The sequence below is a fragment of the Sarcophilus harrisii genome, chromosome 5 (genome assembly GCF_902635505.1).
Source record: "Sarcophilus harrisii chromosome 5, mSarHar1.11, whole genome shotgun sequence".
In the NCBI taxonomy this organism is placed as follows: Eukaryota; Metazoa; Chordata; class Mammalia; order Dasyuromorphia; family Dasyuridae; genus Sarcophilus; species Sarcophilus harrisii.
The window spans coordinates 259,371,129-259,387,186 of record NC_045430.1 but is presented as its reverse complement, the minus strand read 5'-3'; the positions used below and the strand labels follow the sequence as shown (position 1 = coordinate 259,387,186).

At 37.7% G+C, this 16,058-nt stretch overlaps 1 protein-coding gene across 1 annotated transcript in view; it reads left to right on the top strand.

The window, feature by feature from the left end:
• The first annotated feature begins 480 nt into the window (after positions 1 to 480).
• LOC116419550 (translation initiation factor IF-2-like) overlaps positions 481 to 16,058 on the top strand; it is a 288,497-nt gene continuing 272,919 nt past the window's right edge. Inside the window, exons 1-2 of the mRNA XM_031940250.1 lie at positions 481 to 490; positions 1,312 to 1,946. Coding sequence (XP_031796110.1) covers positions 481 to 490; positions 1,312 to 1,880 — 579 coding nt within the window. The 3' untranslated portion in view covers positions 1,881 to 1,946. The remainder of the gene's footprint in view (positions 491 to 1,311; positions 1,947 to 16,058) is intronic.

The following is a 16,058-nucleotide window of genomic DNA, read 5'->3' as shown; positions in this document are numbered from 1 at the left end:
TAAGCATGAATCCCAGTACTCTATGGCCAGAGCTCATTTTTTTCTTGAAAACATTCTGCTAGATAGGTGGCTCTGGGTGTGAGTATTTCCATTTGGTAGTTCAGTAAAAGATCTCAGGAGTGGAGGGGGCCTGTGAGGGACTCCCATGGCTAACCCACCTGATGCTGCTGCTCCAAAAAGAGAGGGCATCTCTCTTCCTGCCTGGCAGGGAGATAGAGTGGGCAGCAGAGAGGGCATGGAGCACCTAATGGAGGAGGCTGACATTGTGGCCCTGAGAGCTCCTTGAGGGCCAGCAGGAAAGGTCTAATACCCTCTGAGTTGTTTTTTTTTTTTTTGTTTTGTTTTGTTTTTTGGCCAGGTCAGCAGTCTCTGTTCCTCTCCAGCTCTGACCAAGTCACGTCCCTGCTAGAATATGCCAATTTTGTCTAGAACCCTGAACATCAGTGCTGCTGAAGAGGTTTACTGTTTGCAGGTTTGTGCATGTCAGCAGGTGGGTAGAGGCAGGAGGTGATTGGCCCAAGAGAGAAAAGGAATCTTGATGGGCTACAAAAGCCTAAGAGAAGATATATTTGTATTTTGTGTGTATTCCATGAAGTCAGGATCCCTTGTCTTATCGAAACCCTATGTTTGCCTCAGTGACTAAATGGTGGATGAATGAAGAGTTCTAATGGGATTATAAAGTTTGTGCTGGAGAAGCTCTTGAAGGCCACTTATTCCATTCCTTCTTGATTTTCTAAGTGAATAAACTGAGTTCAAAACAGTTTTAATAATTTGACCAAGTCATGGAGATGCTAGAGGTGGGGTGTCCAGAGTCAGTCATCTGACCTCAAAGGCAGTGGGCGTTCTAGCCTGCCATGCTCCCTCTCCTGGTTCTGTTATAAACGTTCACTAGCTGTGTGACCGTGGCCAAGTGGTTTCCCTCGGTGATCCTGTTTTCTCATCCCCAAAACAAAGTTGTAGAAGTAGGGGTGAGAAGGTTTAAGTTCAATGATCCTTTTAGGGTTTGGGGCCCAAGGCTCCTCTTCCTGTGCTTCGAGGTCTCGTTGTTAAGTCTGCGAAGGAGAACTCAAAGGGGTTGCCTTAAGAGGGGGACCACTGCGTGTAGGTGTGTGAAGGAGTCCACGCTCCACAGCGCTGAACTGCTCGATCCAAAGTGGGAAGACGAGGCACCCGCAGCAGGGCGAGCTGGGAAGCGGTGCGAGTGCACTGCAAGCTCTCTGAATCGGTTCGGGGCTCCCGGCTCCCAGTCCGTCTCCTGGCTGCTGGCACACGGCGTTCCTCCCCTTCCCCCACCTCCCCGACACCCCTGAGTCACTCCGTCTAGGGCGATTTCTTCGGGGGCTCTCTGCTTTGCATCGCTACCTTCTTCTCGCAGCCTCCGCTCGCTCTTCTCTTGCCGGGGCACGGAGGAGCGAGGTGCCGAGGCAGGGGAGGGGAGATGTCCTGGACGCCACCTGGCCCCAGCCCCTGACTGGGAGCGTCGGCGCGCGCCGGGGGCCCGCGGAGCCGAGCGCGGGGGAGGTGGCCGGAGCTACGGGAGGGAGCGCACCGCCCCGCCAGCCCCGGGTCCCAGCCTCGCAGCCTCAGTGACAGAAGCGCGGCGGCCGGCTCGGGAGGAGGCGGCACCGCGGGCTGGACCGCTTCTGGGCAGCCGCCTGCCCGAGAGCAGCCAGGGCGACGGCGAGCGAGGGACGGGGGCACACCCGGAGAGCGCGGCGCCCGCCCCAGAGACCCCTTCGCCGGCTGCCGCCGCCTCCGCTCTCAAGCTTCTCGCGGCCGCTGAGCCAGTGGGCGGAGGGGTGCTTGTGCCCGGGCACCGGGCGGCCGCCGCTCCCTCATGGCGGGGCCAGGGGGCAGGGGAGCAGCATCTCGGAGGATGAAGGGCTCGCTGGGCGCCAGACGGGACAAGCTGCCGGGGACTCCCAAGCCGCCTCAGCCCCGGCACGGTAAGCTGGGGGCCCGGAAGGAGGGGGAGTCCTGGGGCGGCGGGGCTCCTTGTGCCCCGCACTCCTTACATGCTCCCAACATCTCAGAGTGGAGGGGGCGTGCAGGGCGCTCCCGTGGCGGGCACCACCCGGCTCTGCTGCCCCATGAGGAAGACAGGACGACTGGCTGCCTGGCAGGGGGGGTAGAGTGGGCGCCCGAGAGGGCATGGAGCGCCTAACGGGGGAGGCTGAAGCGGTGGCCCTCGGAGCTCCGCGAGGAGCAGCTCGGGTCCCGAGTTGGGATCCCTTGCCAGGGCAGCGGCCTCAGCTCCTGTCCAGCTCTGACCAAGTCACATCCTCGCGCCCCTTGGCTCCCTTTGGAGCCCGGGAGCCCCTGCAAGTTGCAGTGAGTGCAGAACAGCCCATTAGCCCCCACCTCTGCATCTCCATCTCCACCTCTCTGTCTCTGTGTCTCTTTCTGTCTCTGTCTCTTTCTGTCTCTGTCTCTTTTTCTCTGTCTCTCTGCCTGTGTCTCTCTGTCTCTATGTCTCTCTGTCTCTCCTCTTTGTCTTTGTCTCTGTCTCTCTGTGTCTCTGTCTCTCTCTGTGTCTCTGTCTCTCTGTGTGTGTCTCTCTGTCTCTCTTTGTCTCTCTCTGACTCTCTGTCTCTCTCTCTCTGTCTCTCTCTGACTCTGTCTCTCTGTGTCTCTGTTTCTCTCTGTGTCTCTGTCTCTGTGTGTGTCTCTCTTTGTCTGTCTCTCTCTCTGACTCTCTGTCTCTCTCTCTCTCTCTCCGCTCCTTCCTTTCTTCCCCACCTCTGTCAGAACAACAACAAAAAAGTCACTTGTCCTTCTCAGTGCTTTCGCATTCGAGGTCGGGGCAGCGGGCGAATGGTCGGGCCGGTGACTGCTTGGGTCCAGTTAGGAATCAACCGGCAGCTTTCTCTCCACATGATTCTTAATTACTTTCAGCTAAACCCACCAGGTTGCGCTGCTGGCTTCACGACACCTTGCTTCTCAAGGAACGATTTGAAAGCGGATTCGAATAGGCGTTAGAGTCGCCAATATTTCCCCTTCTCTCCATAAGAAAAGGCGGTTTTCCTCTTATCTGTAGTACAGAACCATCAGGCACATGTGTGTCCTTGGAGCTAGAGCTTAGAAATGACAGCGTGTGTCTGGGTTAATGTTTCAGATTTCATTTAGTTAATTGAAAATTTCTGGTTGCCTGGGGTTTTTGAACCTGTGATTCTAAGCAGCAAGCCTGACTTGGGACAGCATTCACGTGCCCTGGATGGAAAGGAACCTTCCGTTGGAATAATCAATGAATCCTTTATTGACCCAGAATTCCTTTTCCAGGACATTTTCTGGGGTTCTTCTGGGGGCAAATAAGTGAACCTTTTTCACTTAGTTGTCTGATGCTGGGTCAACTACTCCTCTACCAAGTTACTATACATTTTTCTCTGTTTCTTTCCTTGCAATATCAAGGGAAGGTTATCTCTCCTGGGCTTTCATGCCATCTTTTGTCCTGTATTGCTTAGTTCAGTTCTTTTAACTCTAGTAACCTTAACTTGAATATAAATATACCTCATGGAACTGGGGTTTCCTTAGCATGCATGGGTAATTCAAATTCTAGCAAATCCCAAACCTTTTATGTTGTGGAGCATGATTTCTGGGGGCTGACTCTTTTCCCTGGTACAGTGCCTTTGGCAGTTAAATGAAATCTATGATACTTTTCTCAGGATAATGTTCAAAAAATCATAAAATAAAATGCATAGGATTACAAAGAAAATTGATTAGATTGAAATAATGATATAATTGCTTTTCTCTTATACAATTTTATGAGTCCCCACCCATGAAGTCTGTTGGCTGAATATCAACCTCCAGGTTAAGAATTCCTGTCCTAGAGACTCAATGGGAGATTTAGCAAATTGCATTAGCCAGAAACTTCATTTGAACCCCATCAGTCAAAAAGTATTTATTAAGTGCCTATTATGTGCCCAATCCCATGGTAGACACAGAGGATACAAAATAAGGCTAAAACAGCTTCTGCCATAATCTGATGCAAGAGACAACATGTAAATACATATGTACAAACAAACCGTATATGGAAGAAAGGGTAAATAATCAACTGAAAGAAAGCACTAGAATTAAAGGAGCTAGAAAAGGACTTCTTGTAGAATTAGGATTTCAGCTGGAACTTGAAAGAAGCTAGGGAAATTAGGAGGTACAGGTGAGGAAAGAGAGCATTTCAGAGAGCCAATAAACTTGGCTGCATATAGCAAATATAGACTGCCTAAAATGTTATAAATAAAGGTGTTTGATTTCAGATCTAGTTTAAAAAACTATCTTGAACACTCCATTAACTAATATTTATTGCTCACCTACTATGTACTAGGCACTGGCCTAGATATTGGAGATATGAAGAAATTAAAACTTTGTCCTTAAGGAGTTTACTCTGAGAATTTGATTTGGAGGGATGAGTATGCAGCTTGATTTGTGGTATATTATTGAGTATTTCTTTTCCACTTCATTATTTTAAATATCTATGCATGTGTGTATGGATACTCCCTACATAGTAAGTAATAAATGTTTGTTGATTCACTACACAAATGGATGTTGTAATCCCTTTACATTTTCATGTATAAACTTTGATGATCTGTTGGGGCTGAAAGAAATCACTTGGTGATTTAATCTTGTAACCATTATTTTCGAACTGAGGTAGGCTGGTCCTCCAGTTGTATGTCCAACTAACATAACTTTAAAGAACTAGTATAAGATATTAAGAATGAGGGATTCACAGCATTTGAAGGTTAGTACAAGGGGCATGTCACTGAGAGAATCGATCTGAAAGGATTTTTTAATATTGAAGATGGTAGTAATTACTGGAATTTTGAATGGAAAAAAATGAGCCTTTTTTCACTTGTATTATTCTGAGTTTGTGAGTTCATTAGGAAGAAATTCCCTCTACCAATGCAGATTACCATCTCTTCTAAGTCATAGTTGTGTGGGACATTAAAAAGTTAAGTGTCTTGCCTATGGCCCCATAATCTGCATGTGTTGACAGCAGGATTTGAAACTCTATTATTCTGATTCAAATATCTGTCATCTTATTTATTGCTCTGCATCAGACCTCAAGAGCAAACTATTAGAATATCATCTAGGCACATTGTATTAGGAAGTGGGAAACATGGATTTTAGTCTGGGCCTAGGCTTGGAGAAATCACCCAAGTCTCAGTTTCTTGATATGTAAGATTATACTAAAACATTCTATCTCACAACCCTTTTAATTTCCCTGGTCTTCTTTAAATAGCAGCTCAAATTCTGTCTTTTGCAAGAGGCCTTTCATAGGTTCTCTACCTAATAGTGCCTTCTCTGAGATTCCCTTCTATCTGTATATATCTTGTACAAACCTAATATATTTACATGTTCCCTCCCCCATTAGGATATGAGCTTATTGAAAGTTGGAACTATTTTTGCCTTTCTTCCTATCTCCAGAATTTAACAGTGTCTACCACAGAGAAAACATATGGTAGATAATTTTTGATTGATTGATTATTTGATTTCTACCTTACATGTTTCTCTTGAGCATCAAATCAGGTAATCTCTGTGTATATTATGGATAGAAACGACTAATTATTTGCTTCTTGTTATTCAATAGTTCATCTATGTATGATGGTCTATATTAGTAGACTCTGCCTATCTGTATGTTGTTCTTCAATTGTTTTTTAGTTGTGTCTAACTGCTCTTGATCCCCATTTGGTTGGTTTTTTTTTTTGGCAGAAATACTAGAGTGGTTTTTCCATTGCCCTCTTCAGCTCATTTTACAGATGAGGAAACTGAGGCAAACAGGATAGTGAATTGCCCAGGGTCACACAATTAATAAATGACTGTGGTTAGATTTGAAGTTAGTAAGAGGCATCTTCCTGATTTCAAGCCATTTCTCTGCTGCCCCATCTATCGCCTTAATCATTGCTAATGCTCATATAATATTATTTAATTGTGCGCTTTAGCTTGTGATGTACAAATTATGATCTCAAGTCTGTGCAATAGATTTATATGCTAGTGTATATGCTAGTGTAGTGGCCCTAACAATTTGTGTGGACTTTACCCACTTCAGCCAGGTTCTAATTAATGCTCATTGCTTAGCAGGATACAGGATTTCCATTAAGAGCAACTCTTAGTTTTGTTTCTTGCTTCCTTTTTTATTTTCCACAGTATTTTCAAAACAATTACTCCCCCTGCTGTGATTTGCTATTTACAAGGTGAAGTAAAAGTTCAGTAATGAAGAATGTATGCTGTGCAAGGAAGAATAATGTTTGTTCTACAATGACATCTCCAGTATGATGATTCAAATATAAATGGAGCTTGTTTTCTCCCTAAAATTTAATTAAGTTGTACATTTTGGGGCATATATATGTATATATTATATATGTACATAATATATGCATATGCATACATATATAATAAGAGCTTTCAATCATATACAATTATAACATATAAGTATATGCACATATGTACACATATATGTATGTACATATGTGATAGCATGTATATATATTTATGTATGCATGTATATGCATGTGTGTATATATATATATATATATATATACACACATTTGTAGAACATGGGTAACTAAAAATGATACTTTATTATAATTCCCAGTTTCTCATCTCCTGAGTAAAACTTTGGATTTTTGAAATGTTATCCATTTTTACAAGTTATAAATTGATATTAAACAAAACATACATATGCATTTTCAGCTTAGAATTTAGGACAAGAAAGACAATTAGAAAATATTTTCCTAATGTTACATGTACTCAAAATTATGATTGCTTTAAAGATAACATTTTTAAATTGTAGTTTTCTGTATGTATGTGGTATTTTCAAATAAAATTTGGAGAAGTCTGTTGGGAAATGAATACTTTTCATATCACAGATGGTGGGGGAGATGGGGAGAAGCTTTTACAAATGGGACCTCTTTGAGGAGTTAGACATTGAACCATTTGTCCTCTTATTTTCATAAGGAGCTCATTAGAGTCTTGACACAAAAGTATATCTTAAAATCCCAACAGACCCAGAGTTATTGCCTTTTGTCTTCCCCTTTATTTTTTTGGTGGGGGGAGTTCATTCTATTTGCTGTTTGAACTTGCCCATTTAAAATAGAACATAAATCTTCATCTTCTTCCTTGATATGGCTGAATTATTTTCCTTAAATATTTTCCCACTGGCAAAGATCCATTTTCAAACACATGGGCACTTATTAATGACCCACACATTGTAATATCAACTTGCCTAGAAGGTTTTGTTTTCATAGTACATAATATGGTTGGAATAGCACTCTGTTTTGTAGCAATCTACAGCCAGCTTGGCTGGCAAGCTCTATTTTAAATCTATGTTAATGAATTTACTTTCCTAATAGTCTATAGGCTTCATGAAGACAGAGACATTCTCTTGAATCTTGCATAATACTTCACATATCATCAATAGCATTTTTTAAAATATCTCTAGAACTTAGCATAGTACCCAGAACTTAGGAAGAGCTTAATAAATGTTAGTTGATCGATTTATTAATTTGAATCTGATCAGGATACAGATTGTTTTGTGGTGATTAACTTTTAAACATAGTTTACTGTCTCTAGAAGACAGACTTCTTTTCTTAATGGGTCATCACTTGCTTTGCCCACTGCTTTATTGTTTAAATTTCAAATTAGATTAGAATTATATAAGTGAAGCTCCATCTCATTTGGTTTGGCTTTATGGAATAAAAAAATGAAATCTTTGAAATAGAATTTCAAATCTTGTCTATATCTTGCCCCATCTAGATATTGTAGTTTTGAATGAACTACCATTTGGTAAGCATCTGTAATTTAAAATAACTCAAGAGTCTGAAAATCAAGATGGATGATTGTACTGAATTTCCCAACAAGAGCTCTCAGAGTAAGGGTTTGACTAAATAAAAATTCATGAAAAAAATCAAGCGAGCAGTTGTATATCCACTTCAGAAACTTTGAAAAGCATATGTAGAATTCATGGGAAGGATGGATTGCTTTAGTTTTATGGTCCATATTTATACTTTGAAGAACAAGTGTGGAGAATAATAAAAATTGCAGCACCACCAAAAATTTGCTATTAGGGAGAAAATTGTCCTTTTTATCTTCATGATATAGAAGATAAACCTTCTTTTAGTTGCTTGTTTTTCAAGAATATGTATGCATGTATGTATTATGTATGTGTGTGTGTTCTGCTTTTTTGACTTTGTGGTATCTTTAGGGCATAAGACTCTGCTTTTTCCTTCTTGGGTGATCTGAAACAAATTATATACTCGCTTTGGATCACTGTTTCCACATTTGTTAAGATGAAGTGATTAGGCAGCATTGTCTCTAAGAGAACCTTCTTCCAGCTTTAGATTTAAGATTCTTCAGTTCTAAAATCTAAATGTGTTTATATGTTTGTATGTGTCTATGTATATCTATTGAATATGTGTTCTATAGGTATTGTGGACATCTAATCTATTTTATAGATGTATAAATGTGGAAATAGGGGCCTAGCAAGGTAAAATGATTTGCCTAAGTGTACACAAACAGTAAGTGTCAGGAGTCAGAAATGATCTCAGGAATTCAGAACCGGTGGTTTTTCTAGATAGGGATTCTAGTTTGCAAATTTATATTTTTAAGAGATCTTAAAGGATATCTAGTCAACCATTCTCATTTTATACTTAAGGAAACTGAGGCATATTGAGATCTAAGTGTCTTGCTTATGGTTGTATAGCCAGTATCAGAAAAGATTTGAAGCTAGACCTTTTCAATTTCAAACTTCATAGCTTTGATATTTACATATGGCTTGAACTGAAGAGAAATATTCATTATTTTACAGATGGAAGGAAATTAGCAATCATCTAATCCTACCTGTTAATCTCATATATTCAGAACTGAAACCTAAAGAGAGGAAGTGAATTGCCTATGATACTAGTGGCAGAGCCTGAGAATAGAAGCTTGGTGATTTTTCCATTGTTCCATATTTAGACATTTTTACAGTAAGAAATACTACATAATAGAATGAAAAAAGATAAGCAAGTGCTGAGAAACATCTTAGTTAACTGACAAGCTCAAGGAGTAGGTTTTTTTTTTTTTTTTTTGATTAAATGACCTTCCTGTTTAACTGAAGCTTTGTTTTTAAAAAATTCTGATCCTTGTTATTGGAAATCTTTCCAAAACTCTATTTTGGGGCCTTAATAATACAGTGAATACAATCAAACCTTCTTTGATAATTGGGGACCTTGCCATTCTTTAACGTCATTATTTTGGATTTTAGTGTTCAATAGACAAGGTAGATACTGCATTGTACTGGGAGAAAATTGAACTACATATATACCAGTCCAAATCTGGGTCTTAGTAAAGAAAGATTGATAGCAGATTGTTTTCTTGCCTTTAGCATCTTCAGGGATAAGAGAAAAGATGAAAGAATTCTGGTTAGAATTCTGGTTGCTTGAGATTCTATCCTTTGGAAAATGTATTTTAACATCTGGCTTTGGGATTTCTCTGATTTTGTCAGCTTCCCCCCCTTTCCTTGGACAATATGTTGAATCTGTAAATTCTTTATAAACCTACTGGGATAACTTTCCATTTGTCAAGATTGTAAAATAAGGTCAATGTTCAGTCTGTCTTCATCTATCTGTTCACAAATATATATCCATATTATATCACAAATAATGTTCTTGGGGAAATGAAAAGTGTTTTCAGAAGTTGAAGAAAGTATTTTTTTTTCCTTTTAAGATTTCCTTTGCCTTAGTTCCAAGCTAACAAACAGAGTGGAAGTGTGGTAAAATGGAGAGGGGTCTTGATTTGGAAACTGTTAAGTTCAAACTAGCTTCCTGGAGATCTTAGGATCAGCCAGAGTCAGGATAAGTAAAAGTCCTTGGTCTTTAGAGGGAGAAGTTAAAGAAGCAGGCAAACTGCTAGGAGTTTTGCCAAAGATCTGTTCTTGATTCTGAAGTCCAGAATCTTCACCTTTCTTCTTCTCATCCTGCCACCAAGTGAGACTCTGGCCTCTGTCACCCCACCCTCTAATCCTTAACCCCAAACATTGAACTAGCACCCATGGTGAGAAGGGCTATTTCCCCAAACATATGCTGAAAGAGTCATTGTCTTATATCTAATAGGTAGTTAGCCTTAAGTGCTTGGTTGTCTGATTCAAGCATAACCTTTTAAGAGTTTCAGTCCTTCACAGGAAACAAGAAGAGAAAGTTAGCTTTGTGATCCTATAGAAGTCACCTAATGTTTCTCAGCTTTCTCATCTGTAAATTGAGTGGATTGGACCTAGTGACCTCTAAGGTCTCTCTTTCTTTATATCTCTCTCTCTCTCTCTCTCTCTCTCTCTCTCTCTCTCTTTCTCTCTCTTTCTTTCTATTATTTTATGATTCTACACATTCACAAGGTACAGAAATGGAGAACATGATAAAAAGTTGACTTCAGAACTCTGTAGCTACTATATTGTAGCCTGAAGAAGAAAAAGTAGAAGCATAAAACTAGAATAATGGTGCTCAGATATATTAAGATTTTGATTAATAGAATCACTTATGCATTAAATTCATCAATGGGGACAATTTCTCTCTATTCAGAAGAGAAATAGTGGAAAGGAGCTTAATTTCTCAAAGTTTGTTTTTCCAACAATGAGGCATAAAATATAAACACAATGATAAAGTATGGAAGGAAAAAAAAGAGGGATGATAATAATATGAGATCACTGAAGATCGTGTTTCTTTTTTATTGGCAGAGCTATTGTGACTTCATCAGCATAGAGAGCTCTCCATGAGGAAGTCCCCTCTACCAGCACAGATCTGTACCTGTTCTGCAATTTACAGATTAAGAGAATTGGGGGGGAGAGGGTCTCTAACAGGTTAAGTAATTTAGAGTCAAAGAGCTTATATGTGTTGGGGGAAGACTTCAGATGCTATTTAGTTCCTTATATACCACAGCTTCTTATCTTCTCTCTAATCACCCTTGTTTATAAGAGAAGAGAGATCCTGAGGATATTTTTAATAAAACTGAAATTTGAAAATGACTTAGAAATATACTGTATGATCCAGAGAGAGAACTATTGAGACAGAATGTGTATTGAAGTCCAGTATTTTTATCTTTATGTTTTTGTTTGTTTTTTTTCCTTTTATTTCTCACAGTTTTCTTTTAGTATGATTTTTCTTGCATAACATAACAGATATGGAAATATGTTTAAAAGGATTGCACATATTTAACCTATAACAGATTGTTTGCTGTCTTGGGGAGGTAAGTGAGGGAAGAAGAAAAATTTGGAAAACAAAGTCTTACAAAAATGAATGATGAAAAGTATTTTTACATGTATTTGGAAAAATAAAATACTATTGGGAAAAAAGAAATATATTGCGTGGGAACTGAATTATATGCTCATGGTATAGTGGGAAAGGAAGTTAAATAAAGAAAGATTTGGGTGCTGACACTGACTTTGCTGATCACTGACTGTGAGAATCTGGGCAAATCCTTGAGCTTTATAGAAATATACTTTCCTGATTTGTAAGATGGAATCCATATCAGAATTCTAGAACTAAGAGGCTAGTTAGCCCAAACTCCTTATTTTAGAAATGAGGAAACTGAGGTCCAGATTGGTTAATGACTAACTTTGGGGTCAAAGGATAATATATCTAGAGGTAAAAGGGATCTCAGAGATAAATTAATTTTACCAGAGGGAAAATTGAGGCCCTAGAAGATTAAGTGACCTGTTTAGTATCTCATTATTAGAAAGAATGCTTCCGCAAGGGAGGTCTGTAAGAATGGCGTAGCAGGTGAAGTTTTGCACTGGAAGTCAGGGAGACTTCGTTTTGAAATCTATTTCATTTGTCTACTAAGCCTGTGATCTCAGCCAAGTCATTTAACCATTTAACCAAGTTTAACCAGAAATTTCTTAAACTGTGACTTGAGACCCCCAAATAGGATCTCATAACTGAATGTGGGAGTTGCAAATTAAGATTTATTATCAGTAAATGTTTGCTCTCTATACCTATTTTATATACCTCTATACCTGGGATCATGTAAAATTTCTTAGGCAAAAAGGAGTCTTGAGTGGAAAAAGTTTAAGAAGTCTTGACTAACTTATCTGAGTTTTACTTTCTTTATATGAAAAATAATACTATTATCTGTCTCAGTATCTGAGTATCTGTCTCATAGGGATTTTTGTGAAGATCAAATGAGATAATTTATGCAAATACAAATTTTAAAGTAAAAAAAAATCCAGTGGTGATGATAATAGCATAGCAATCAACTCACAAAAATTTACTATGTGTCTACTATGGTCCAGGCACTGTAGCAGGCCAGTTATGTTAATGTACTTCAAAAACTATAAAATGTTATCCATAGGTAATATCATCATTATAGTGTTGCAAATACATATTATTTTTATCTAAATGTGTACATAGTCTTCCCAATTATTATTTTTGTTTTACAAATAAATTCTTTTGATCTCTTTTGTTATATTGCGTAAATTCTCCTTGTATCCCTAATTATTTTATATAGCTTGATATGACACCTGAGGGAAATTTTCTTGACTGCTAACTGCCATTTGTAACATAGAAGACTGTTCAGAATTTTTTCCAGGTTTACTGTCCCAGATTGTAATGGAGCTCTGCATGTTTATTTCTAGATTAGGTGAGGTCTGTGCTCTAAAATGGGATCTCCTAAAATTTTATTGCATTTTATTATGTTCTGAATTATGGGAAAATATTTGCTTTTTCTGGATAGTATGAATTTCCAGTCTTTGTATTGCATTTGCTGTTGGCTTTCTATTTTATCTCACCATATTAGAACAGTGAATCATTTTGTCCATTAATAGCCCTGGAAAGTCTGTGTTTTTCATTGAATAGCTTTCTTCCCATCCCCGTGATAATTGGAAACCTGGCAGTTTAACTACTTTCCCAAATGTATTTGAGATGGGTCTTTGACAAGCGTTGTTGGAGTAGTAATGGGCCTACCATATTTCTCCCTCTTCCTTGAAAATCAAATTGGATGTTTTCATGTCGTCTTTTATATTTTAGAATCATAAAGGTTTTATTTTAGGATGATCATAGCAAGCTACCTTGGGAGAAAGGCTGTAGCCAAACAATGGCAGAAAACTCTTAATTTAAAGTTTGTTAAAACAGAAATATGCCAGTAGAGTGATTAACCTGATTATCTAAGGCTCATGAGATTCACACTGATTCAATTTTACTCCATGAACTACTTCACAGAAAAATAAAAGACAAGATGTCAGAAGAAAGCTTTCCTTTGTTTACAGTAGTTAGCGGCATGATTTGAGCAAAGGGACACACAGTGAGACAACATATGCCAGCACAACCTGCTTTACGGCTTCCCTACTGGGAACAGATCATGAAATGACATCAGGTGTTCTTTTAAAAAAGAATTTTCAACTCTATCTTCCATTGCTAAGTCATTGCAACAACAACAACAACAACAACAACAACAACAATAATAATAATAACAATAATAAAACCCTGAATCTTGGCAGTCAGCAGTCATCCCATACCAAATGTCAATAAAAAGAACATGCCAGAATAGGATTATGATAAATTACCAGGAATTAGATTTTTGTCACTTTTACAGGATACTTTCCTTTGGTGTTATGGGGAAATAGATCCTTTGAGAGACTATGAGGCAATGGCTCAAATAATGTTTTTGGACTTAGAATTGTCACATTGTTATACAAAATAACATAAATGGCTGTTTTTCTTGTATGTGTTTGTGTACACATTTAAAAAAAAAACTAAATCTAAAACATTTTGGAAATCAGAAATATGGGTTGCATTGACATGCTTTCTAGGGATAATTATAATGATTCTGACAGAGTAAGTTCATTAGGGAGATTCCTGAAAAATTATTGGAAGTTGTAAAAATCAATTGGGTGGATTTTTAAAGATGGATAGCATACTTATCAAAATAGTGTAACTATAATCAAATCACTGATAATTTATGTACATTAGATAATATCTGATAACAGGTTAACTACTTTTATACAGTAGTTTCATAGATTATGAATTTTGATCTAATAAATCGTATTTTCCCTCTGGTTTCTATAATATTAGTATCATTCCAGATAATTTAGTCTCTTGAACATTGTTTTAACATTACTCTTTAGAATTCTAATATTCATTTCAATGAATATTTTTTCCCTTCATAAATGTAAAAGGAATATTGGTCCTGGAAGTTGCAAAGACAGATTCAAATACTACCTCCCTTCTCAATAATTTCAATGTTATCATATATAAAGCAAGGAACTTGTGCTAGATGAGCTGAGTTTTATACCCGTGAGTCTAAGTCTTGCAAGTTCTTTGGTTTCAGTTTCTTAATCTGTAAAATAAGGAGGTTGAACTATATGACTTTATAAGTGCTTTAAAAATATATACATCTATGAACCTAAATTGATCTTTCAGGTCTTTGTTTCCTCAACTATAAAATGAGAACATTGGTCTAGAAGATTTCTAAGATCCCTTAAAACTTTATCTCTGTCTTTCTCTGTGTGTGTGTATGTGTGTATGTGTGTGTGTGTGTGTGTGTGTGTGTGTGTGTGTGCATCATCCTAAATCATTTTATCCCTATTTTTTGATCTGGAAAATGAGAGAACTAGACAGATGATTCTTTCAAATTGTACATTTGTGATTCTAAGTTATCCAGTCTCTATGGCTTTATTTTCCTCATATATAAAATTAGAGGGTAGAATTAGATGGTTTCTAAGATCCTTAACAATTTGGGATATGTGATTTAATGAAATCATAGCCATAAATCTCTTTAAAGAAACTAGATAATAGCCAAATATTCCAAATGGTTTTGAATATTTATTTTAAATTGTTTATATGAGTCACACAGTTAATTTCAATACAACTGAAAATTCTCATTAACTGTATAAGATTCCATTATCTAGAATTTCCACCTGTTTTTTTTTTTTCTACCATTATGGCAGGCAACATCATATCTGCATTTAATTGTAATTATTTAGTTATTTTTTCCAGTGGTATCTGACTCTTTGTCACCCTACTTGGGATTTTCTTGGCAAAAATATTGGAATGGGTTGTCATGTTTTTCCTAACCTATTTTACAGATGAGAAAACTGAGGCAAACAGAGTTAAGTGGCTTGTTCAGAGTCACTTGGCTAATAGTGTCTGGCAGTCTATCTGCTGTATAACCCGGCTGCTCTGAACTAAATATAAAACTGGCCTGAAAATTAGGAGCGCATCTAGGTTCAAACTTTGACTCTGTTACATACTGACTGGGTATTCCTTAACTTCTTAGTGTCTTAGGCAATTCTAATATCTCACTAACATTTATAAAGCAGTTACAGTTACAAAATATTTTACAAACACATCTCATTATCTTCAAAACTTTTTTTGAGGTTTTAGCTTCTTTTTACAGATGAGGAAATAGAATCAGACAGTTTAAGTGACTTACTTAGGGTTACACATTGGATTTGACCTTAAGTTTTCCTGACTTAAGGTCCTTTTCTATGGCTAAAGTACCATCTAGCTGCCTATATAAGTTTCAAGAAGGTAGTGATGTGAATAAAGGAATTCTATCAGTGCTTCTTAGATAAAGGGATCCCTGGTATCTTAAAAAGCCTTTCAGGAATTCAACAAAATCTAAGTTATTTTCATAATAATAATGTGTTATAATTTCTAATATAGTTAAGTATTGGTAGATATGACCTACATAAACAAAAGTTCTTTGGTCAGTCCTTTAATATAATTTGTAGCTTTTTAAAATGTATTTATTATTTATTTAAAACAAATATAAAATAAGAAATAAAATACAAAAAGGAAGACAGAAAAAAGAAAAAAAAAAACATTGTTTTGTGCTCAGCAGAGTATCAGGAAAGATTCAATATAGGTAACAATAAATTTCCATATCAAGAAAGCACATGGTATGGTATGTATAATGTAGATGATATAGATAGATAATATAGATGTAGTATATATAGTTTCTTAATTCTTTCTTTAAATTCCTGATGTAACATTTTAGAACTACTAGTGTTTCTATCTATTTAATTCCTCTGTATTGGTTTTTTTATTCACTATTATATTTAATTTTGATGAATATAATATTTTTGGCCACAATTCTAGTTC